This window comes from Protomyctophum parallelum, assembly GCF_964188405.1.
Source record: "Protomyctophum parallelum genome assembly, chromosome: 6".
Taxonomy (NCBI): Eukaryota; Metazoa; Chordata; class Actinopteri; order Myctophiformes; family Myctophidae; genus Protomyctophum; species Protomyctophum parallelum.
Genome location: NC_139701.1, coordinates 25883575 through 25908333, shown reverse-complemented (window position 1 = coordinate 25908333; position 24759 = coordinate 25883575). Strand labels below are relative to the sequence as shown.

General features: G+C 43.4%; 1 protein-coding gene and 1 long non-coding RNA gene across 4 annotated transcripts in view; one reads left to right on the top strand and one right to left on the bottom strand.

The window, feature by feature from the left end:
- The window catches only part of tpm4a (tropomyosin 4a), a 34535-nt gene extending 13537 nt beyond the window's left edge, over positions 1-20998 (bottom strand). The window contains exons 1-3 of one of the 3 annotated variants that reach the window (XM_083766928.1): positions 20903-20998; positions 20149-20384; positions 17601-17726 (exon numbers count right to left, since the gene is read on the bottom strand). In XM_083766928.1, the coding sequence (XP_083623054.1) occupies positions 17601-17726; positions 20149-20262 (240 nt within the window). In that variant the 5' untranslated portion in view covers positions 20263-20384; positions 20903-20998. Of the gene's footprint in view, positions 1-12354; positions 12877-17600; positions 17727-20148; positions 20407-20902 lie in introns of those variants that run through there. The other 2 variants (XM_083766927.1, XM_083766929.1) reach the window with 2 other exon arrangements.
- Positions 12843-23291, top strand: LOC310860152. The gene is made up of 5 exons (XR_014569349.1): positions 12843-12965; positions 15045-15114; positions 17310-17455; positions 20190-20566; positions 23115-23291. It is a non-coding gene; the product is annotated as an uncharacterized lncRNA (long non-coding RNA).
- Positions 23292-24759: the final 1468 nt, after the last annotated feature.

Here is a 24759-nt window from a genome sequence, read left to right as displayed (position 1 = left end):
TATACTAACATTCAACCCTACAAACCCTCCCGCTCAGATCAGCCAACGCGGGGAAGTACCCTCACTAAAAACGCAGGGACAACGCTCCACACGTCCCAAACTCTTCTCCCTTCTGGCTCCAAAACTGTGGAATCAGTGGCGTCAACTCCGGGGGTGCACAGGAGCAGAAGAACCCACTGGCAAAATAATAACACAACACAACGGCTCTTTTAAGAGCTAATAGCAGCCAGCCGCAGCGCAAATATGCGTGGCTGCACCCACTGCCGTTATAGGAACCTTCCGCCACTGTGTGGAATGCACTTCCTGTTGCAGTCAGAACTGCAGCATCACTCCCAATCTTCCCCCGTAGCACTTACCCTACCCCCTTAGATAGCACTTTTTGTAGACTTAGATAGCATTTGATACAGACTTATAGCATGTTATGTAGACAGCACTAGAATTGCATTGTATGCACTTCATAGTACATATGTATAGCATAGTATAGTATATTTTCATTTCATTATATAGATATTCCACTGTTACATTCTTAGTTTACACATGTTCCATGATAAATACTTTTTATATATGTGATGTATTGCCATGCTTTTTGTTCTTGCTTAATGTAAGTCGCTCTGGATTAAGAGCGTCTGCTAAATGCCTAAATTGTACATTGTAATGTTGTTACAAATGGAAAGGGACATTTCCATGATTGTACTACTGTTGCCAAGATGGGTTTGTCTTAACTGACCAGCATTAAGAGTTGTGTGTGCTCTCTCACCGTGCCAAAAACATATCTTCATTCTCTACTACAGTGGGGTAGAAGCACTGGACAGACACTATTTTTCCATATAATTGCAGTTCAGTAGCTGATAAGCCATTCATTTGTGACCAGTGAGTCATTCATTATTCAGTCTGTCTGTAAACTAGCCAGTCAGTCAAGTAAAACACCAAAATGTCAGTAAGTTGACGACAGGTCATACTGACAGATAATTGTCACTCAGACTGAGATTTTATTTAAAATAGAGGAGGAGAAGTTTCACCAGAGATCAATGGAGATAATTTACAGATGGGGAAAACTAATTACTATTTGTGCAGACCGCCATTCCATTCTATTGTGTCATATACTGACCATTTTTAATGCAAGTCCGTCATGCCTTCCATAGGCGCCAGAATGGAAAATGAAGTGTGTGTGTGTGTGTGTGTGTGTGTGTGTGTGTGTGTGTGTGTGTGTGTGTGTGTGTGTGTGTTGCGTGTGTGTTGCGTGTGTGTGTGTGTGTGTGTGTGTGTGTGTGTGAGCATTAATAGTGGATTAATAGTGGGGGAGCATTAATAGTGATCTCGACCGCGGTCGGAAAATGATGATGAATAGTGGGTGTGGCCAGATGTTGATGTTACGAGGTAACCAAGTGGACACGATTTTAATTAACTATAAGCACTTTAGTGTGCTAGTTATGACAAGTTACAAGTAAGTAGCTCTGGATAACAACTTTTTACCCACTTATATCCCTCATCTCATCCACATTATGCAAGAGATATGGACAGCAGCATATTGAGTGTGCATGGTGCGATACATAGTTCTATCAGTTTGTTCAAGATGTAGTGCAAACATTATTGAAGGTTTTTGGGTTTGTTTTACACAAGTTAGCCATCTCGCCTCTCCTCTCGCTCTGGTCAACAGCATGTTGCTTTAGCAGCTGGACATTAATGTAATCTGCTCTTGGCTTTGTATGAAAGCATTTTCTGCACAGCCTCCTTTGTGTATCCAACTTTTCTCAAGGCTGTGCACGATCGATGGGTATTTCTTCCAGTTGTTCACACCATACCAGTAGCAATTACGTTCTTTCTGTGCATGTGTTTATACTGTTGTGTGTGACACTGACACACAATGTCAGGGCTCTGAGGCCCGGGCATCCCAGACATACAAAATACGCAAACTCTATACATGCTGTACATATCCTACTGTATACTTCAAATTAACTCTTGCAGCTCAAACCACAAGGGCATCTGCAAATTTGTGTATTAGGAATAGGCTAACCTATTACGTATTACCTAACCTACCAGTTGAAGTTGATCACGGCTTCAACGCAGTAATACAACAGAAGAACGATCGGTGAGAGCAGGCAGTACACAACCATTTAGGCAAAGAATATCTCGAGAAACCCCCTTCCGGCACCCGTCATCTTCTTCCGTCTTTTCTTCCTACTGAATTCTTCTCCCTCTCCCTGGTACTGCATTATTAGCCCCAGCTGGTGGCCAGTAAGGCAGTATTTCATTATACATACAACAGTGTTGCATGACAGAAATAACAGATCTACAAACTCATGACATGCCACGACGTGATGCATCGTGAGCTTGTAGAACACCGGTCACCCCAAAATGACATTATTTCCTTTTAGTTACTCAGATGGCTTGAATACAAGGAGAATTTTCATTTGCACATCACATTCCTTTCTTTAAGCTGCTTTGGGGTGAAGTGAAGTACTCTTTGTACTCTACGTGTCACCGTGAACCCCGAGCCCATGGGACAAATGAGGCAGAATATACTGTATGCGGAGCCTGAAACAACAGATAGTGTTATTTCCTGAGTAAAGCAATGGGCCGGGGAGAATGCCCTTCACATGCAAACAAACATTCTATTCATGAGCTGCAGGTTAACTCAACAGGCAGGCTGGACGCTGTAAAAAGGCACCAGAAACACTCAAGCAAAAATACACAAAAACTGATGCATGTCTAAAAAAAAGCGCATGCACGCATGCACGCAGTTGAATGTCTTTGTATTGACAAGAAACACATAAAACCGGGTGGAAAGAATTTACCACTAAACAAATAGTATAGTTTGTTTGTTTGTGTGTTGACTATATAAATATCAACACACAAACAATGTGTACCTGACTTGTGTGCTCCTGCTTTCTACAGTGTGTGGGGTCCCTTTCATAGACACATGCTAGTCTCTCAAGCCAGTCAACTCTTCCACAACCACTGAATGCTACAGTCTGTAACTCTACCTCACAAAGGTTGTGCTGTCATGTTTGTCATTTCTTTTCGTGAAAATATATTTTAATATACCTTTAAAATATGTATTTTTTAAACTTCCATTTCTGCTAAGCAGCAAGCTAGTTTGATTGATTGATTGAATACTTTATTAATAGTTTGCATAAAAGTATAAAAGAGTATAGACAATTATGGTTAGCCCAGAGGGCTTGTTTCCATTGTGGTCAATCAATGTATTCAATCAATCAAGACACATAAAGAAATACAATAGCCATCAATACTCAGCAATTAAAGTATATTTACAGAAAAACAGGGGGGGGTGGGGGGGCATTTCTTTTGGCAAGCTAGAAGACTTGTGTAGGTCAAGTTGCAAATTGCAGACAGGGGCTCTTTTCTGGTGGTTTTGATAGGCTTAATTCGTTTGGTTTCCAGTACTAGTAGGACATATTAATATGAGTGCAAAAGCGAAACGGAAGTGTGTGGGAAGGGATCATCCGCATTCTATGCATTTTCAGTGCTTCTCATACACAGGCTGTTAGACGAAAGCATTAAAAGACTGTGTGAGCCTACAGTGTGTCCCTGGAGAGATTAGACATAGTCAGTCATGTGTTAAGATTAAGAAACATGTCCATACAGTATGTGTCTTCGTGCCTCCTGGTCTTTCAGCCATGTCCAGAGAAGATAGCTACTTCCTGTGGCATGCATTGCTGCTAGTTGCATGTACAGCAGTGGTCCTCAAAGCTTTTTGTGTCAAGGACCTTCAGATAGACTGAATGAGAATGTACAGTATTTGGCTCCGGACCCCATCTGAAAAGGTTTTGTGCCAAGAACCCCAGAAGCAAAGATCTGTGTTAAAACGCTATAATAACTAATTTGGCTATCTGGCTCAGAGGGACAGGAAAAGCATCTCAGTTATATTATTTCAGCTGAATAAGTGTTCAAGTACTAATAGTAAAGTAAAGTCACAGGGCATACTTCAGATAAGCTCATTCAAAACTGCTCAGGGATTTAAAATACTAAACATAAATCGTATGAATGATGGCATTTGCTTGGTATATTGATGAATGAGTGGTTCTATGGCAAAACATTAATACATTAAGCAAGTTTCTTTTGAAAGAAACTGTGAGTTTTAAAAATGGAGCTAGTAATTTGACAGGAAATCACCCCCCATTAACATCCACTCCTTTCCTCTCTTGTTCTTGAAAATCTGTTATTTTCGGCGAGTGACAAGTATAAATTAGGCTTCAGTAAGTCACACTACATTATCTGGCTGCCAGGGGACACACTCCTTATATGGTAAAACATACACTCTGAAGAATGTTTGTGGCAGAGTATCAGGAAGATGTTAGCAGCAATCACACATGGACACAGACAGACACACACAAGCACACACACGCATGCGTCAGCACACAGACAAACACACATGCATTGCATAGGCACACAAACACTCATACAACCACACACCACACACACACACACACACACACACACACACACACACACACACACACACACACACACACACACACACACACACAGAGAGAAAGAAAGAAAGAAAGAAAAAACAAAACGTAAATGAAACCATCTGTGGGGAATGAGGACAGGGAAAAGAGAGATACCACAGTACAAGAAGCTGCTCTGTTTTACTCGTCCTCACACACTGATCTAGTTAAGAGCCGAGGAGAATAGATGACACGAATCACATAGCCTGGCCTCTTGATGATATCAACCAGGCTAAATACGGTGTAGAACAACAATGATTTCTAATTGGATTAGAAAAAAGGTACGACAGTATTGCATCACCAGTCTCCTTTTAAAACTCTTTAACTGTGAGTGCCTTGCTAAATGACCAATATAGAAGAATACTACAGTGTACACTAGTGGTTGTTGTACCCACAACATAAACAGAGATCGTTCTTTTAGGGTTCTATTCTTCATTCATTCCTATAGTTGACAGAACTTGACACTAATAACCCAAATGTAAATGATCGCTGCTTACTATAGTACGCTTGATTATCTCCCAGCTGAGAACTGGCAGCAGATATTTGATACTGGTCAACATCTGGACTGGAGGAATCTAAATTACCCCCCCCCCCCCCCCCCCCACCACCACCACCACCACCCCTAATGGAGAGTGTATCAAATGCACAGGAGCCTTTTTGGAGTAAACACTGTAAGAGCCAAATTTAAATTTAAATAAACATTAGTCATAATCTAGTCATCACCAATAGCTGTAATCATGTAAATGTGGATCTACAAAGTCTGACAGCGGTAATGGGAAATTACACAGTGCACGGGTTAGCTAGTACTACGGATACAGATCTAGGACTACTTATATTTTTGATCTTTTGTATGACAGGTCATTATCTATGACCCACATGCCATTTGAAACACTGGTGAAGTTACTTTGTCCACATGACACAACGGAACTCTGTGTAGCTGATTCTCCTGAGCAACTGAAGGAGGACTGCAACTATTGATTATGATCCCAACGATTACTTTTTCAATTAATCGAAATAATAGAAAGGCACGTTTTTTTTCTGTTAATTTGTTTTACTTTTTATAAATCAACTACTAAATGTGCGTGCGTGCATGTGTGTATGTGCAATTGTGCATGCGTGCATGCGTGTGCCAATCTGTGGAATGACTGAGATGCATAGTTTGCATACAAAGATGGCTGATTCCAACTTTTCCAAGTGACTGTGTCATCAGCAGATAATGTAAACGGAGGACATTCAACCTACAGTACAAACACAAGCCCGACACACAAAGAATGGGGCCTCTCAATACAAATAGGAATTAGAGAGACTCACTTGAAGAGACCATGATCTCATACCAGTGTTAAGTCATACCTTTTTGGATCTTCTTGAACCCAAGACCATAAGAGGTTGTGAATTCACAGATTGTTAGCAGGAGTGGATAATAACAAAAGCCTAAGTACTGTAACCTGCTGCACCTTGTCAACAAGTCCTTGAATGGCCCAGAAAGAAATCTTTAAGAGTCCAAATAGGATTTATTACATTTTGGAAAGATTTATTTTCCCCCCAACAGGGTTCCCACTTGGTATTTCTATTGAATATTTGTTTCTGACCATGATGCAGGTCTAAATACTTGTGAAGAGAGACCAGACAATTGAAATAAAAGCAAGTCAAGTAAGCATATCCAACTAGTAAAATTGTTTACAGCTCTATGTAGAGTAGACTGACCAATCCTTAGCTACTCTGAAAGCACTAGACTGGCTCAAACCTGCTATCATAGAGCACAAATAGCTGATTTCTGGCACTGCCCAAAGCTGGCTAACATACTGTATCTTGGAAAAATGTCTCCCTGTGACTAACTGATCTCGCCTGCCTCAATGGAAAAACAAGCATCCATAAGAGTCTATAGACAGGCTCATGTATTTGTACTTGAACGTGTTTTAACACAAACTATGTCATCAAATACTGCAAGTACAACACAAAGATCTTAACCTTCCCCTCCATCAATGCAATGTCACTTGATGGGTGACATTTCAAATTATTCAAAACATACATCTAGAGTAGCTAGCACAGACCATACTTATATACATATTCCCTGCTGGTATTTGGAACCCTTGGCTGGTTTAACCAATGAAGCCACAAGCCACTGACATGGGAGTGTTCCACAGAATGCCAGGGACTGCCAAAATGTATCAGCATGTGGTGGTTATATTTGGAAAGTTGAGTTATTCCCAGGAAGAAAGTCCAGCTTATGAAAACAGCAAAACCAGGAAGTAATTCTTTCCATAGAATCCAGTCTGTATCGAGTCTGCCCAGTGTGACAGCTTCAAGACCATTGACCACACAATGAAGTAAACAGATGCAAGCGTTTGGCTAATTTGGAACTCACTAACTGACCAAAATAGTCATCTATAATGCAAACGTTGTTTTTTAACCATTTCCTTTAGCTCTAGCCCACAATATGACATAAAGAGATAACAGGAGTAACATAAAAGAGGGGAATTGTTGTGTCTGGCATTAACAATATATGCACTAATGCTGGCAGATAAAACACACTTTCTCTCAAAGATAAAAACAGGTTTAGGCCCAGGCCGTAGCGTAACGGTCTGGGCACCGGACTGGTGATCCAGTCGCGGTGTGCCGCGGGTTCGACTCCCGAACCCGACACGGCCTTTACCGCATGTCATCCCCCCATCTCTCTCCCGTTTCCTGTCAGCCTACTATCTGTCCCTTAAAAAATCAATAAAAGGCGTAAGCCGCAAAAAAATATCTTAAAAAAAAACAAAAAACAGGTTTATCTAAACTTACAAGAGCAGGTGTGTATAAGTTATTATACACACCTTATAAATGTAACCTCAACGAAAGACTATGGCTGGTTTTCCAGAACGCATTTAGTGTAAGACTTGTAGTGCCATTCAATGGCCTGAGGCCTACCATTCAATGGCCTGAGGCCTACCATTCAATGGCCTGAGGCCTACCATTCAATGGCCTGAAGCCTACCATCCAATGGCCTGAGGCCTACCATTCAATGGCCTGAGGCCTACCATTCGGCTGGGTTCGGGAAACCCAGCCACTGTCAATTATTCCTGGTCTATTAATGAAACATTGCTTTAAATGTGGCTGAAAGGTTAGACTTTCAACATAGATCTGACCAGGATATGTGATCTGCATGGATCAGAAGAACTGGTCTCAGCAGGTCTGGGAGCAACATCTAACACACAACTCTGGACAAACGCACGCACACCCGCACACACACACACACACACACACACACACACACACACACACACACACACACACACACACACACACACACACACACACACGTCTCTATCTTTCTGTTGATCTGGGCTGTAGCACAGGGACAGGAAGTGTTGGGAGTAGAGGCACAGGAAGTGCTGGACCAGTGCCGACAGACAGCATCCTGGGAGGGGCAGCTTGGAGTCCCCAGCTTCCAAACACAGATACCCCACATCTGACTTTTGATTCCCGCCTTGATGCACTCCTCTGGTTTGTACCACATGGTTTTGACTGGTCTGCTTTTCCTTTCCTCTTTTGTGTCTGTTAGTTAGGCCACGTCCAGACAGAGATGGTTTTAAAAATGTCACAGAGTCGTTTTCAAAACGTTTACCGGACACACGGAATCGTCTCAAGAAATATGTGTTTCCACATGAATGAAACCACCTAATACGCCACACAACCACTGAAAACGGCTGTAGTATATATGCCCGGCCTGTAAGTGCTGCCACAAAGCACCATAATGAGAGAAGAAAACATGGAGAGCTGTTCCGTCCACTTGTTGCTGATGGTGGTCGTATAGGAGCAGTACACGTTGCTGTAAAAGTCCTATCGTGCTCACCGCTGATGGGTGCCGCCATCAACCCCCATCACCGTTATTGAGGGGGGGTTCCATGGTGTCATTGGTTCAGGAAAGATGTGTTTGTACACGCGGAGAAGCAAGGGTTAAGTCTTCAGCTTTGTTCACTCTGGGACCCGGTTTAAAAAAATGAGCGCATTCGGTCACCCAAAATGCCAGCTCTGTGTGGACAAAATGGCAATACGATTAAAAACTTTGGCGGATGGTGGATCAATCAGTTTGACAGCAGTAGCATAATCTTGTGCTGTATGATGTAGTTGTGAACATCAAGGAATGGATGCCCCAGTTTCATTCTACTGTATACTACTATTACTATTACAACCAATCAGCTGAGCACATTCCGTGCTCATAGCCTCATACACACAAACACATAGCCTGATTAGCCTCGGTCCCAGCCTTACTCATCTTCGAAGAGAAAAGCCTGGTCACAGCCTAAGGCAGAGACGGTCCGGAACATCCATCAGATGTATTTCCCCCGGATACGATATTTTTCCGACTAATCACAACACTTGTTGTAAAGCATCAACGTAATTTTCTTGAGCGGGACTTCCGCCAAAATACCGCAACTTCTGCCCCCAAATAATGATAGCGTCTACCGCGTAGGTCTTGCCCAGCGTGACAATCACATAAAGCTGTGTATAGCCTCAAAAAGGTGTAACGCAGAAACCTGTGGCCTGTTACCATAGGCGTGCAACGCTGTTTTGTGACATTGTGTAGGAGTAGAGTGGTCCTAATGGGCAAAAGAGGTGGCTGAAATGTGCCTGAATAATACGTTTGATATTAACTGTACAATATGTGAAGACATTGAGGGCGGGATAATATGCCTAGGACCTTAGCAGTGTACTTATGAATAGTCTGTGGAGGTGTGGAGGCAAGTGGAGTGCTGGTAAGCTGCAGCCCTAGCAACCAGACACCACACCAACCCTATTCTGATTCTGGTAGTGACGTTTGGTAACCCTCCCAAATTTGGATATCGGTATATATATTTTTTTATTGATAGAATACAGTAGACAGGAAATGGCGAGAGAGAGAGACGGGTAGTGACACGCAGCAAAGGCAGGAACCAGTGACACGCGGATTCGAACCAGTGACACTCTGTCAGGCATTGCAGCCTAGGTGCCCGGATCGCTACACCAGCGGCCTGGGTCCGGGGCCGGGCCTTTAATATATCGTGAATATATGTTGATTCGTGTTTCGTAGACTGTAAGGCCTATGAACCGTCTTGACTGAGAGGAGGTCTTGGCTGGCGGTCTGTGCTCTCAGTTTGTACATTGCTTTTCATGGAGAATTCTCATTGTTAGGGATGAAACACAGGCAAATTATTTTTGGCTGAACTTTTAACCCTTAACCACCAACAACATAGAAAACGGTTTCACAGAAGAAAGAAAAAACACCCTAAAAAGCATCATGTAAATGAAGTCCATGGATGAAACACATTTGAGTAAACGGGTGTTCCCAAGTCAAGACTATGTCATGCAACTGCAATCTGACAAAGCCCATGGCATTATTGGGTGGTTAAGTAACATCTAAAGAGGCATCAAAACCAAATTAGGAATAACATTAAGTAATTATGTTTAATCCTAAGTAAGAAAGGCGGCCAAATGTGTCTCTGTTGTTGTCTCAACGTATTCAAAAAATGATTCATTAACTTAATAGTCTCAGCAAGGTTCCGGTTTTGATCTCACTCTTGTTCCAATGAAAGAGGCTGTTGTGCCAAGAAATCACTACGGGTTGCCCCAATTATTCACATATGGTAGCCTTGAGGTAGCCAGCCACACTGCTATTCTTGTATGTATAAACATTTAACAGCTTGTGCTGTCAGAAATCTTTATGTCTATGCTTTACGGTTGATATAGTTAGAAACGTGCGTGCGTGCATTCCTTTCTTGTAAATACATACATGTGTTTTATGCCATTGTCCTGGCTCTTAGTACCCTGCATACATCGCAGTTGCTTGCTTCTTGTGATCACCATCTCAGGGTAATCAGTTTGACTTTCAGCCATTCTTTCATTCAGTCATACCTGGCTCACTGGACCATTGTTTACAAGTGTACACAGCAGTGGGTGTAGCCTTAAACGTATACACTTAAAACCTTTATCCCTTGACTAGGATGTATGTTGTTTTGCACTGAAACAGAGTGAGGCCTTTTGAAATGCAAATGCATCACCACAGTGCCACGCCCATACGTTTTCTGTCCACTCATATTTCCCCATAATTACCCCACCACACCACCCCCACACATACATATGGGATGTAACTGGTGAAATAACATTAATTGTCAACTAAATCAATGGTGTCAATGAATGGTGTCAATGGTGTCCTTATTGTTTTTTTTCTATGTCAGTTTTTTTTGTTTGGCTTTTGAAATTACTTCATATATCAGATAGTCTATATATATAATATTTGTTTAGAGCACTTTTAACAAGCATAGAGTGGCAGCCAAGAGCCAAGTCTATGGACGACTGGACGCGTGCCATAATATCTTGTGCCACCCCTTACCCCTTATCCCTAAACTTCAAACATTTTTTACTATTTTAAAACATTTTAAAATAGTACAAATAGCCGATCTACAAGCTCACAACATGTCGATGTAGATCGGCTAGTTTAACCATTTTTAAATGTTTTAAAATAGTAAAAAGGGATAAGGGGTGGCGCAAGGCTGAAAAGTAAGAGATATATAAGGTTCCCACTTCCCACCCTACAGCAATGATATATAAGTGGTAGTGAAGGCTACCTCCTATGGATACAGAATCAACAGATATACGTATATAACATACAGGACATGCATCAGGTACCTAGAGTGCTATTGTTACTTAGCTCACACCAATTATGTGTGGTGGCTTAAAAAGGAAAACAACAAAGATTGACAAGACATGCCTACAACTTACTTTGCAAATAACGTTGAGAAATCAAATGTTTTGTTTGACTAACGCCGTTAGTCTAACGGTAAGTTAAAGCGCTCTATGACTCATTAGTAGTGCATTGCATGGTATATGAATTTACATTCAGATGGTTTGTATGAACTTAAGATTTTGATTGGGTAATCATCTCTAATGACAATCTCTCTGTACGGAAGGGAAAAGCCATACTTTAGTTGGCTCCTTTCATCATGTCATGTCCTCAAACTGTACAGCCTGGCAACACCTACTCTTCCTTCCCTCCACTTGTTACTTCTTTAGCAACCTCCTCCTGTGTGGGCCACATGCTATGGTCTTTAAAGTGTTCATTCATGTACGTCACTTTTCAAATGTTTTCATTTCAAGGACCCCCATATCTCTGAGATTGCACAAATTCCAAAATGAAGCAAATGGACATGTACACTGTCAGAGTTACAGATCTGTGAGGGTCCATTTGGAACCCTTTGAGGAAACCTCAGGGTTCCTGGACCGGGCCCTAGGCATACTTTTGAGAACCACTGATATGGCAGATTCAGAATAACTATGCTACTGTACTATACACCAAGGTCATCAATGTGAACTATTAGGACTCATATACAGTAAGGAAGGAGTACTGAGAATGAGTAGCTTACTGGTAGATATATGGATATATGGTCTGGCTGTCTACAATTTCTCATAAAGAAATATTAGAGAATAATGTTCATATTTGTAATTTTGAGAGTATACAAATGTAGCAAAATAGGTTTAGATGGCTCCAATGAATCCATTTGGTTGCAATTGATTAGTTAATTGATTCACTGATTTGATAGACAGTGTATCATTACATTACAGAAGTGGGAACAGAGCATGCACTAGGACCTATACAGGATTCCATTCCACACTTTTTTCAGGAGACCAACGCCTTGCATTGTGGCCGGCTGTGTCGCCTCACACCGGCCAATGAATCAATGAACGAAAGTAAAAAAGTTCACTTTGTTTGCCCGTAAATTCACCGTAATCTCATCAGCACCAATTTTGCCGTCACGTCAGTCAGTGGCAAATGAAAGGAGACGGCCGAGAATAGAGATGGAAGAAGAAAGACAGAAACTGAGGGAAAAGGAAAAAGTACAAAAATCTGCTAATTTTTCCTCACTTTTTCTCGGAGTTCCCGTTCACTGTCCAGCTCTCTCTGTAGAACCTGAGCGCGGTCCTCCGCGTCGTCCGCCTGCTGCTGCAAACACTGGATCTTTCTCTTCACAGCATCCAAAGAATTCAGACCTGCCATTCTAAAACTATCTGATATACAAGAATACGGCTAAAAAAATATGAACAAAATAAGACTTGTAACCTCGCGCGCTGTGCAAATGTTTGTTGTGCTTCGGTCTACTTAAAATAAAAGTAGGCACAAATATTGTATTAAAAAAAATAGATCCGATTTGGTCAAAGTGTCTTTGGAATGAAACGAAATCTTTCAAGTGCAAAAACAAACGAAGAAAAAGTTATATAACCAAACGTCGTGTCCTGCCCGCCCAGGTGTTCTCAGATGTTTCTTGTGATGTGCTTCCGTCTGTGCTGGGGATCAGCTTCTCGTTCAGGGTGAGGAGATGTTTGGAATGTAACGCATTCACGTGGCACGGCGGTCCGGTTGTGGAGGAGCTGCTGACCTGCTGTTGGCGGACTGACTGACTGGGAGGAAGACTGAAGCGCGATCGAGTCTCGATCTCGAACTCGGGAAGAGAGGAACGCGATGATTTGGTTGATGAGGTAACGGTTCCAAGCGGGATAGGCGGGGCATATCACACACACACACACACTGACACACACACACACCACACACACACAGTCACACGCACGCACACACACACACACACACACACACACACACACACTGTGACACACACACCCGCACGCACACATACACCCAGTCACACGCGCGTGAGCGTGCGTAAAAATGATCTCTGTGACTGATGTGATCTGCAAAAGGCTATGGGGCCGGGGGTGCACTCCTTTTAAGTCAAAGTCAGTTTGAACTGTTTTTTTCATTTATTGTAAAGTCATGATGGTACCCACAGAGCTTGGACGCCATGCAGCTAATATCACTCCAAATAAAATAATGAACAAAACTGATTTGACCCTTTTACTGCTAATAAAAATGCATTTGAACTCGTGATCACAACAATTGGGTTGTCTGACATATTTGTCTTAAAACACACACCCGTCACCCATACCATTCAATTATCATAGTTATCCTATTACAGTTTAAATAAGCTGTATCTGCCCTGAGCATCACCTAGATGACAGAGCCCATCAATCAGATGGAGTTAAACCAGCAGACAAAAAGAACAGAATAGTTCGGGTGTGCATGTGTCTGTGTGTGTGTGTGTGTGTGTGTGTGTGTGTGTGTGTGTGTGTGTGTGTGTGTGCACGGCTGCACGCGTGCACGCGATTGCGTGTGTGTGCGTGCATGTAAGATGCACGCACGGCTGCAGTGTGTGTGTTTGTGTGTGTTTGATTTGTGTATATATAACTGGTATTTGTCCGGTTGAATATTATTTTATATGAGCTGAGTGGTCCTGCCACCTGTTACCGATTTATTTGACTTCTTTCACGATATGCTAGAAGTCTGGCATGTGTTTACATTCACAATTTCCTATTCACATAACAAGTGGGCATGGCTATTGGCTACACAATACACATCACATTCACATAGATTTAGATTTATTTCAGTTCAGATCCTCTCTGCTCTGCAAAGTTCTGTTCAGTTCAGGGGTTTCATCCACTACATATGTGTTTGAGTCCCCGCTTGATTTGCCCCTTGCACCGGAAAAGCTGGAGGCATTGATTTCATTAGACACATGAGTGTGGCCCTTTCTGTTTGCCTTAGCGGCATTCCAAGCATACCAGAGCCCCTGCCACTACGCTCCACTTTCTCTGCTATAGCTGGGGATTCAAACCCAGCCTTTTCCTCGCATTAACATCATTACTACTACTGTTGCTGTTTGCAACTGTATGGGCAGTCACTATCAGTGATGGCATCTGGGCTCAGCTACCTGTGGCACCACCTACCTTCCAGTTCCCCCCCCATAAGCATTGTGTTTCTTTATATGCTAATATTGAAATAGTTTCCTGAGATTTACAGGACAAAGCCTGTGTTTGTTTTTCCTGGCAGGCCAGCCCAAACTGGCAGTGATCTGAGAACATCAGTACTACCGGTTGGTTGATCATGTCCGCTTTATTCACTGTGAATCATCTCACACACACACACACACACACACACACACACACACACACACACACACACACACACGCACATAGCGTAGGCTATTATTGCTAGCCTGTCTGGATCATTGGCTTGCTATCCTCCCATCCCTACCCCCACCAGGTTGTCTGTCTGGTCAGTGCAGGCTGTGTGGATATAGATGTGTAATGACTTGACTGCTGCCTCTAATAAGAAACTTGTGGATGGCTGTGGAGCAGAATTCCTCAGAGCTGCCTGTTCATTTCACTGCAGACCTTATCTATTCTCTCTGTGTGTGTGTGTGTGTGTGTGTGTGTGTGTGTGTGTGTGTGTGTGTGTGTGTGTGTGTGTGTGTGTGTGTGTGTGTGTGTGTGTGTGTGTGTGTGTGTGTGTGTGTGTGTAGCAGTGTGCTGTAGACCCAAGGTCACTGTTGAAAACATTTTCAAGTGTGTTGTGCAACAATATTCATTCAAGTATTTACCTTGGCGCTCTGCACTTTTAATTGCACACATTTATAACTATTCCTTGAGTTTAAGATAATCCAAGGTGCCTCAATCTGCTCAGCATACATGTGTGCCTTTCTAGCCACTTCCTCTTTCTCCCAGTCCAGTACAATGCAGTGTTTCCCTGGGATGTCCTCCACAACACTGAAACAATGAAACATCCTGGTGGAAGGTAGGGCATGTCTCTCTCTCTCTCTCTCTCTCTCTCTCTCTCTCTCTCTCTCTCTCTCTCTCTCTCTCTCTCTCTCTCCCACCCATGCCTCTCTCTCAATTCAATTCAATTCAAATGAGCTTTATTGGCATGGGAAAACATACGTTTACATTGCCAAAGCAATGTATTTACAAATAAATATTGGATATAAATAGGAATTAAATAAAGGTGTAAACAGAACTGTGTTACATTAACACTTTGGGTAATACTATCTTGTGAAACTATAAAAAGATTGTGCATTTTCTGTCAGAGATAGTTATACAATATACATCCATATAGGAGACGTTAGCTTTATACTTTTGATAAACAGTGTACACACAATGGTTTGTATTCCTTAAGCTGCTTCTATTCCATTTGACATCCTTCTAAGTTCTCCTGTCACAGCTGCTGTGTTTGCACATTGTTGTACTTCACCCAACAGATATGGGAGTTTTTTTGTCATTAGTCATGTTTTCAAACTCTCCTTAGGTGATTGTAATCCGTGGAAAGTATATGTCTCTGATGTCTACAGTGGGCAGACGGTTAGGAAGTGTAGCTCAGTCTCTACCTCGTTTGGTGTGTGCATGTGTGCATGTCTCTCTCTCTTACTCTCTCTCTCTCTCTCTGTGTCTCTCTCTCTTACTCTTATTATCTTTAGTCCAATGATTACAATTGATGATCTATTGATGAACCATCCTGTCTGAAGCAGGCTGAACTAGAAAAAGTGCCCTTCTGGGCACAGGTCTCCACCAGGAGGATAGGAGTGTGTGTGATGTTTGGGAAAATGTTTAGGAGTAATATAAACATGTTTTTTTCAACAATTTTCTTCATTTTGTTGAGGAAGTGCAGATCCAGATCACTCATAGCATCTCTTTGGATAGAATTATGGATGAATGAAAACATGCCACCAACTTTGGAATGGCAATCTTAGCCAATCAGTAGAATCTGAGAAATCCAACAGACTCGTCTTGATCACATGACTACAGAGGTCATGTGTACCGATTTGCGTGAGATTTGGATGAAATCTGTGCGACTAACATAAACAATGTGTTTTCCAGAAATCGGCCTCATGGTGGCGCTATAACCGGCAGATGTGGAGGGATGCAGGTAAAATGTTTTTCCATGGCCTCTAGGGAGTGCACATAAGTTGTATACAGATCGATGCAGTTATTGGTAAAAACAGGAATTGCCCTGTTATAGCGCCACCGTGAGGCTGATTGGGAAAAAAAATTGTGGCATGTTCACGGAAATTGCACACTGGGTTTGTGATTTGTGGCATTTTGTTCGAAACGGACCAATTATGTGAGCTTTGGAAGCCAATCTTAGCCAATCAGGATGGAAGATGGGAAATGGTGCAGATCCGTGTTGATCACATGGCTATGTAGATAGTGTATATCGAATTGTGTGATGTTTGGATAAAATGTGTACAAGTAATCAACAGAAATGTGTTTTGCCTAAATCGGCCTCATGGTGGCGCTATAACAGGTCGTTGAGGGGCAGAGGTTCGTCGTTGGCATTCAGGGAGTGTTTATGCAAAGTTTGGCATGGATCGGGCCAACGGTGCCGGAGATTAGCTGGTAACGGACGGACGGAAGGACGGACACACACACACACACACACGGACGAAGTGCAAAACATACACTCTCCCCAGCCAAAAATGAGTCTGAGACTGTATTAGAGAACAGTTATCCTTTATGAGGAGAAAAGTGTATATCCGATATCCCATTTCCGCTAACACAATTTAGCCCCAAGCAGAACAACACATCATTGTCATCGTTATCACATCAATCATCATCATAATCCTTCAGACAGATCAAAAATCAAAAATATAAAACCTTTTTCCATCCATAGTTACTACACCTGTGTGTGATACCATCAAATAATTCAGGTTTTGCATCACTTGTAAGAACCAGATGCAAATAAAAAATGGACGGATTGGGGGGCAGTCATTTTCGGTTGTGTAATGAGTGTATTTGTATAGTATTATGATGATGTTACAGCTGCAAGATATAAAATACCTGTCTTTTAACACGTGTGTGTGTGTGTGTGTGTGTGTGTGTGTGTGTGTGTGTGTGTGTGTGTGTGTGTGTGTGTGTGTGTGTGTGTGTGTGTGTGTGTGTGTGTGTGTGTGTGTGTGTGTGTGTGTGTGCGTGTGTGTGCCCTGTGTGCGTACACAGGGCACTCGAGTTCTCATCTTTCAGGACTGGCTGCACAGGAATGTAACAGACTCTGTGATGTGCTGCAGACCACAGCTGATCAAAGGCATCTCACAGCTGGTACTGGCATTGAGAGCAGCTATAATGAACCAATGGACCATCCACAGGTTGGTGCTTGCGAGTGTGTGAGTGTGCATAAAGTGTGTGTAGGGGTGTATGTGTACAGTATGTATGTGTTGTTTGTTGTTATGTGTGTGTGACTGTGTGTGACTTTGTGTGTGTGTGCGTGCGCGCGCCCTGGCCTTCACTTACGTCTGCTGCTGTCTTCTCCGACAGGTCCAGTTTCTCCTGAGCATCTTTCAGGCCCTCCGTGTGTTTGTCCAACTCATCCTCTGTCATCTTCATCTTCTTCTGCAGGTCCATCAACTCGTCCTCCAGCTGGGGATGAGATGACTATGTTAGCTTATTTTTATTTTCTCATTTTCCAAAGAAATTATAAAAAGATAAATTAAAATAATAATTGAAAAAACACGACCACATCACACATTAGAAGGACAATAGCAGTCAACAGAACCAAGGATGGGTATTTTCAATTAATCTAACATAACGTTAAAATGTAAAAGTTTGAAATTACAACGGTTTAAACGTTATATAGGAAGAGGGCTTGTCTGATAAAATAAATATAAAAAATCTAAATACTGAACTGTACTAAAATGTACTGTCTGTCTGTAAAGTGTTAAAAAAGTATGCTCCCTATAACTGGATATAGTAGTAGGCTATATATATCAGTGTTTAGAGGCATTTAAAAAATAAAGTACAGTATCAGAGGTAAAGAATAAATGACCCCAACCATATTTGAAAGTGAAATATCCCTTTAAACATTATGTTCCTAGGAGGTATGGTGTTGACATCCATAGCTTCACACACGGGGCATATCATGTACTGGAGGCCTGATTAGATGGCACGTTTATGACTCTCCATCTGAGTGTTAATGTTAATGCTGTATTTTTAGTCCATAATAACAAGAGCCCTGAGTGGTATGTACAGTCTAAACTCTGTCTCTCTCTGTCTCTCTCTGTCTCTCTCTGTCTCTCTCTCTCTCTCTCTCTCTGTCTCTCTCTCTCTCTCTCTCTCTCTCTCTCTCTCTCTCTCTCTCTCTCTCGTCTCTCTCTCTCACATGCACGCACGCACGCATGCACAGATGAACACACTCGCACGTCGCACTCACACACGCACACAGAGTTAAGTGTTCCCCCTAATCAGTCGTCCCCTCTGGGCCTGCCTGAGGTTCTGTGAAGTGCTTTTGATAATCCTGATGGATTCCATGATGTCTGTCACCTCTGTTGTCTAAAAATACAGCTGTTATCACAGAGAACACAAGCATTGTGTGTGTGTGTGTGTGTGTGTGTGTGTGTGTGTGTGTGTGTGTGTGTGTGTGTGTGTGTGCGTGCGTGCGTGCGTGCGTGCGTGCGTGCGTGCGTGCGTGCGTGCGTGCGTGCGTGCGTGCGTGCGTGCGTGCGTGCGTGCGTGCGCATAATTGTGTGTGCAGGTGTCTATGCTCTAGTCTATGGGACTGTGTGTCTGCCGTTATCAGCTATTGTTCATTTGCAAGCATTTGCGTTGTGTCCTCCCAACTGTGTTGGAACTGCCTATCTGCTTGACACTAGAACAGACAGACATACAGATCGATGCTCCGTAATACTCTCCAAACTATAGGCTCTTCCAGGTCTCACCATACCAGGGGTCTCTCCACAATGTCCTCCATGCATGGAGGACAAGCCCTGATCTTGGGTGGCTTCACCACCTGAATGGGCCAAGCCCTATGTATTGTTATCCCCTTGGATTATCCTGATGCAACTTTCAAGTCTCCCTCCTGTCAACACTGTTAAGTCCTGAACTGTTGTTCCTGTGTCCAGCGCCTACTCATCTATTTGTTGTTGTATGGTGCCTGTGGCACTCACCTCCAGTCTGAATGAACATGTTTAGTTCGCTGCCATAGAGACTTCTATCCATTTGTTATGCACTGGGTATAACACTGGGTACCGATTAAATCCAGGACACTCACAATGTTTGATACATTGTGTATACCAGTTCTTGGTTTTAAGACTAACATTTTACATGATGTGTCCCAGTTGGAGTCCAAGTTGTTCACACTGGCTTTTTAGTCTATCCTTTTGGAATAGATCTTAAATATATTTTGTGCCGAACTTGTACGTCACTTTTCCATTTTAACATTATGAAATAGCAGTTTTGAGCATAGTTGCATTGCCAAAGGGCAGTGGAAATCAACGTGGCAAAGCTAGACTTTCAACTCTATCTGTTTGAAAGGTTTCCAGTAAACCTTTTTTTCTTCTTCTTTCTTTCTGTCTAGTATTTTTTACACAGGCCATTGTATGACTGGTGTCAATTATTACCTTATAAAATGACCAACGGTAAGCAGCAATAAAACCCACTATACTGGATAGGAGGTGAATTTCTACAACTCTTTCTTTTATTGTGAATGTACGAATAAACAGACAATGATCAGGAAACAACATATCATTATTTTACCAGTTTATAAAACAGAACTCTGAAGCCTAACTCTCATCTAAGGTCACAAAATACAATTTCTTGTGTATTTCTTTGTCTTTGATCTGAACTATCATAGGCATTATGATCCACCTCAACACAGTAAATACTCAGTGTTAATCTATTTCTAACTCTGCAAGCATACACATATGACCAAATGCATCCTTATGGAACCATTTGTTTCCAGTCTAGTTAAATCAACTGTAAGCACACATGCAGTTCTCTCATATCTGTATCTCTCCTCTTTTGCCTTGCCATCTCCCACTCTCATTCCTCTCTCCATGGTCCTCACCTGTTTGCATTTGTCCTCCGCTGCTTTCTTGTCGGTCTCAGCCTGCTCTGCCCGGTCGATGGCGTTCTCCTTGTCCAGCTTCAACATTTGCATCTTCTTCTTGATGGCCTCCATGGTGGCGTTTGCGTCTGATGTCCCTCACCGAGATAAACGAAGGTAGTAGTATATAGCACGTCTGTCGATATGTTGTTGTCTCTCCTCTGGTTCGAGATGTGCTCCTTCCAGAGACTGTCCTCCTGTGTGAGAATGAACGTTTTTTGTTTAGGGAACCGTAGTCCAAGGAGGGCCAGAGGGGACGAGAAGAAGAAGGGAGAGGCAGAGGAGGTAGAGAAAGGAGACAGAAAGAGCAGGAACCCTATATGGCCGGTGTAGAGGGATGGAGACTCCAGCCCCAAGGCTACTGACAGTGATTTAAACTGCAAATAAACCTGCCTCCAGTCACTAATGACCCCCCTCTCTCCCTTAACGCCCCCCTCCACATCTCCTGCTCTAGCTCCATCCATTCCTCCATCCACAGATCCACTCATTACTCTGTACTCAGACCCCCCTCTCTCTAATAGACACAATCGCCAAGTACTACGACCACACACACACACACACACACACACACACACACACACACACACACACACACACACACACACACACACACACACACACACACACACACACACACATTCCCCCTATCAGACCACTCTTCCAAGGCCTTTAAGGAATGGTCTGACTGGCCCACTCTGCTGCGTTCTATACTCACTCAACTCTTCAGCCGCAGCAAATCTCCTTATTTGGGTTGCTGTTCACGGAGAGCCAGAGATCAGACAGGAGAGAGCAAGAGAGAGAGAAGCACAGGTCCTGTTTGCACATTTAACCTCCCACGAATGGATAAGAACTTCACCGACACTTTACATGAAACACTCACAGTGTGTGTGTGTGTGTGTGTGTGTGTGTGTGTGTGTGTGGGTGCGTGCGTGCGTGCGTGCGTGCGTGCGTGCGTGCGTGCGTGTGTGCGTGCGTGCGTGCGTGCGTGCGTGCGTGTGTGTGTGTGTGCGCGTGCTTCTGTGTGTGCCCATTTGATAGAGAGGTGTTGAGGGAGAGGCTAATGCAAAACGGAGACAAGAGGTGAAGAGGTGGAGTGCGAGAGGCTTTCAGAGTGCAGAGTTTAAGGAAGAGTTTGTGAGACCTTCATAGAAATATAGGTTAAAGAAGGAAGAGAGAATGTGGCACACACGCACAAATGCACGCGCGCACACACACACACACACACACACACACACACACACACACACACACACACACACACACACACACACATTTCGATTTCTTTATTTGAGTCCACATTTATAAAATACATTATCAAGGACACAAATATTTTCAGTTGCTTCTGATATACCACGCACTCGAAACATCACATGTCTCAGTGCTTGAGTCCAAACAAGCCCTAAATGTACAGAATATAGGCAACACATGAACTTATTCACAGCCAACATTGGTCACTTCAGTCTGTCATATTACCAACACCGAAAGTAAATCATGGGTACAAAAAACACCTTCTCCTCCAAATAGACCGATTGCCTATAATGGAGGAGATTGAACAGTATGTTGCAAGCTGCTTTGCCTTACACTTGGACAACCCTATAATCCTCAAGCCTCTGACCACTAGCCTGTGGACATGGCCCAGGCTGCCAAATATAAAAACAATGAGCTGACACGTATAGCCCAGTTGTATAATGGTCTGTACTAATGGCCGTTTAATATATGAGACATAGATTCTATGGTCTGATGCTGTCCATGGTGTAGACAGTGAGGGTCATGATTATTGGTATACCAGATTGATAGATTCAGTTTGGTTGGCAGCACTTGAAGGCGTGCCTATACTGTGAAAATGAATCAATCGCTGCGTTTTTTAGAGTGGGACACGGAGTGATCAGCTGATGGGATGCACGCAAGCTTCCCTTGCAGCCGCAGTCCTGTCCAGCGCCATTTTCTATGCTGCTCTCTGAGCGCTAGAAGATGCGCACGCGCGCCGTTGTTAGGGAGCGCGCTTGTTGTTCCGTCGTCGCGGCTTACTGTTGCGCGAGCGTTGATTGACAGGTCAGTGATCACAGTTTCAGAGACGTGCACCGTCTCGTTGTCCGCTCCAAAGAGACAACAGTCCAGTTACACAGATCGTTCAGATCAGGCCAGTCAGAGTTTACACCAAAACCAGTTGCGTTGGTATCCAATTTACCACTGGGATTCTTTTTGAACCCGAGGAAGCTGGGGGCGTCTCTTGTTTTGGGGACCGTGCGTCGCTCCAGATCGAGAATTAGCGAGGCTCTGGCGAGCTCTCTGACTGCCCGATCGTCACTGTTAAGCATGTTTAATAGGTGGGAAAGGCGTGTGGATATATATGTCCATTCAATGTTCGGCATCCCGAGCCCTCCCTCCCGTTTACTGTGGAATATGAAGTCCTGGGTTGTGTGTGTGCTCAGGCCAAACCATTCTCTCACTCGCTGTACAGCTTTGTTGTTCAAGTCATACAGTCACACACACACACACACACACACACACACACACACACACACACACACACACACACACACACACACACACACACACACACACACACACACACACACACACACACACACAAACCCATGATTGGGTATTTGAATCCAGATAAACAGAAGACACATCTGTAGCATGATGCAACATTGAACAATGGCGCAGGAGGAGTCAGGCCCGGATGGAGGCACTGGTCACCAACACCCGCTGCTAACAGCTCACCTGGCACCCTAAGCCCCCAAGAAACAGTGGGCGCAGTAGCATGCCAGTTGGACACAATTATCAACTGATCAACCTCGGTAAGCTTGCTCGGCGGTGCCTCACGTGACTCAAGTCACCTTGAGGTGGAGGCAGCGTGCCTCCGTCGGTGAAACAGAGTGCATCTTTTTCAATCTGACTGGTTTTCCAATCTCTCTCTCTAGGTGGTCCTCAGACGAGCCCTCCATCGTCGCTACCAGTCATCACGGTTCTCCATACATCTGGCCAGCTCGTTGGTGCTTTGCGCTCCCGCGTCGTTCCTGAGTACATCCACATATGTTAACAACAACAGGATCTGTCGAGGTGACTCTGTAACTGACAGTGTAGTCTTAGCCTACTATACAAATACAAAACTATACTATACTATACAAAACCAGCGGAAGTTATTTTTCTTCTTCTTCTTCTAGTTCGTCCTCATCCTTCACAGCCTCTCACCAGAACCATCAAATAGAACATTGTGGATTTCACCCTGCTGCACTTGGTACGACCTCCCGTTAGTTCGACCATTACTAACCTTACTAACCCTATCTCTAACATAACCTAAACATAACCGCATGCACGGGAGCAGAGCAGCGCATGTTCGCCAACCTTAATGCATGGTCGAACTAACGGGAGGTCGAACCACGGGCCGTATTGAACATGATGATGTGTATAATTTTATGATTTTAATATCCTCTCCCGATGTTCCAACTAGTATGCTCTCTTGCTGCTGCTCAGCCACAGAAATGCTTCAGAGGGGCCCAGACTAAACATGAAGTATTTTGAGAACTCAGTTTGAGAAGCTGAAAGTACATGTTAATGATTAATGGACAGCAGTACAGACAGGGCTGTGGAAGAGATTGAGACAAGAGGATTGGGTTGGACAGATTGGTATCCTTAAAACCATAAAAAACAGGCTTATGGACTGAAACTTCAGCTTCAATTTAGCATGTCTTCATTTCTTAAGTGCTTTTTTGCAACGTGTGTGTGTGTGTGTGTGTGTGTGTGTGTGTGTGTGTGCGTGTGTGTGTGTGTGTGTGTGTGTGTGTGTGTGTGTGTGTGTGTGTGTGTGTGTGTGTGTGAGTGTGTGTGTGTGTGTGTGTGTGTGTGCGCAATCCAATTCCTACAGCCTGCAGACATCCTTACTGCCTGACTCATCTCAGACAGGATAGGACATCACCTGGTCTCTGACGCACGCACGCACGCATGCATGCACGCATGGCACGCACGCGCACACACACACACACACACACACACACACACACACACACACACACGTCTCTATGCTGTATTGCTGTTCTGTCATTTGTTGTCTTCACAACCAGGGTATGCTTCCTTTATGACACCTGGCTCCATGCCAGTTGGTATGATGTCATGCACTTTTACACCAAACCAATGACCGGTGAGTTTGCATACAAGAACTTTCCTTACAGTCTCTCTAGCTCTGGGGTGAGTAGATCACCTCATTCTAGCTCTGGGGTGAGTAGATGATGGATCACCTCATTCTTGATGATACAAGCATGGTGTAATTGCACACAATAGACAACAAACACACACACACACACACACCCACCTGCACGCACGCACACACATTTTCGGACAGCATTGAAAATAGCCAAAACATCAAAAGATCTACAAGCTCACAGCGTGTTGCAGTGTGACATGTTGTGAGATTGTAGATAAGCAATTTTTGGTGTGTGACACTGTTGTGTAACTACCGGTAAAAATGCCTACAGGTCTACTTGCCAGTCCATAGAGCCCCATTGTGAACCCGAACATTTTGAGTACCATAAAGTTTTATGTTAGAAATGTCAAGTATGCGGGTCCACA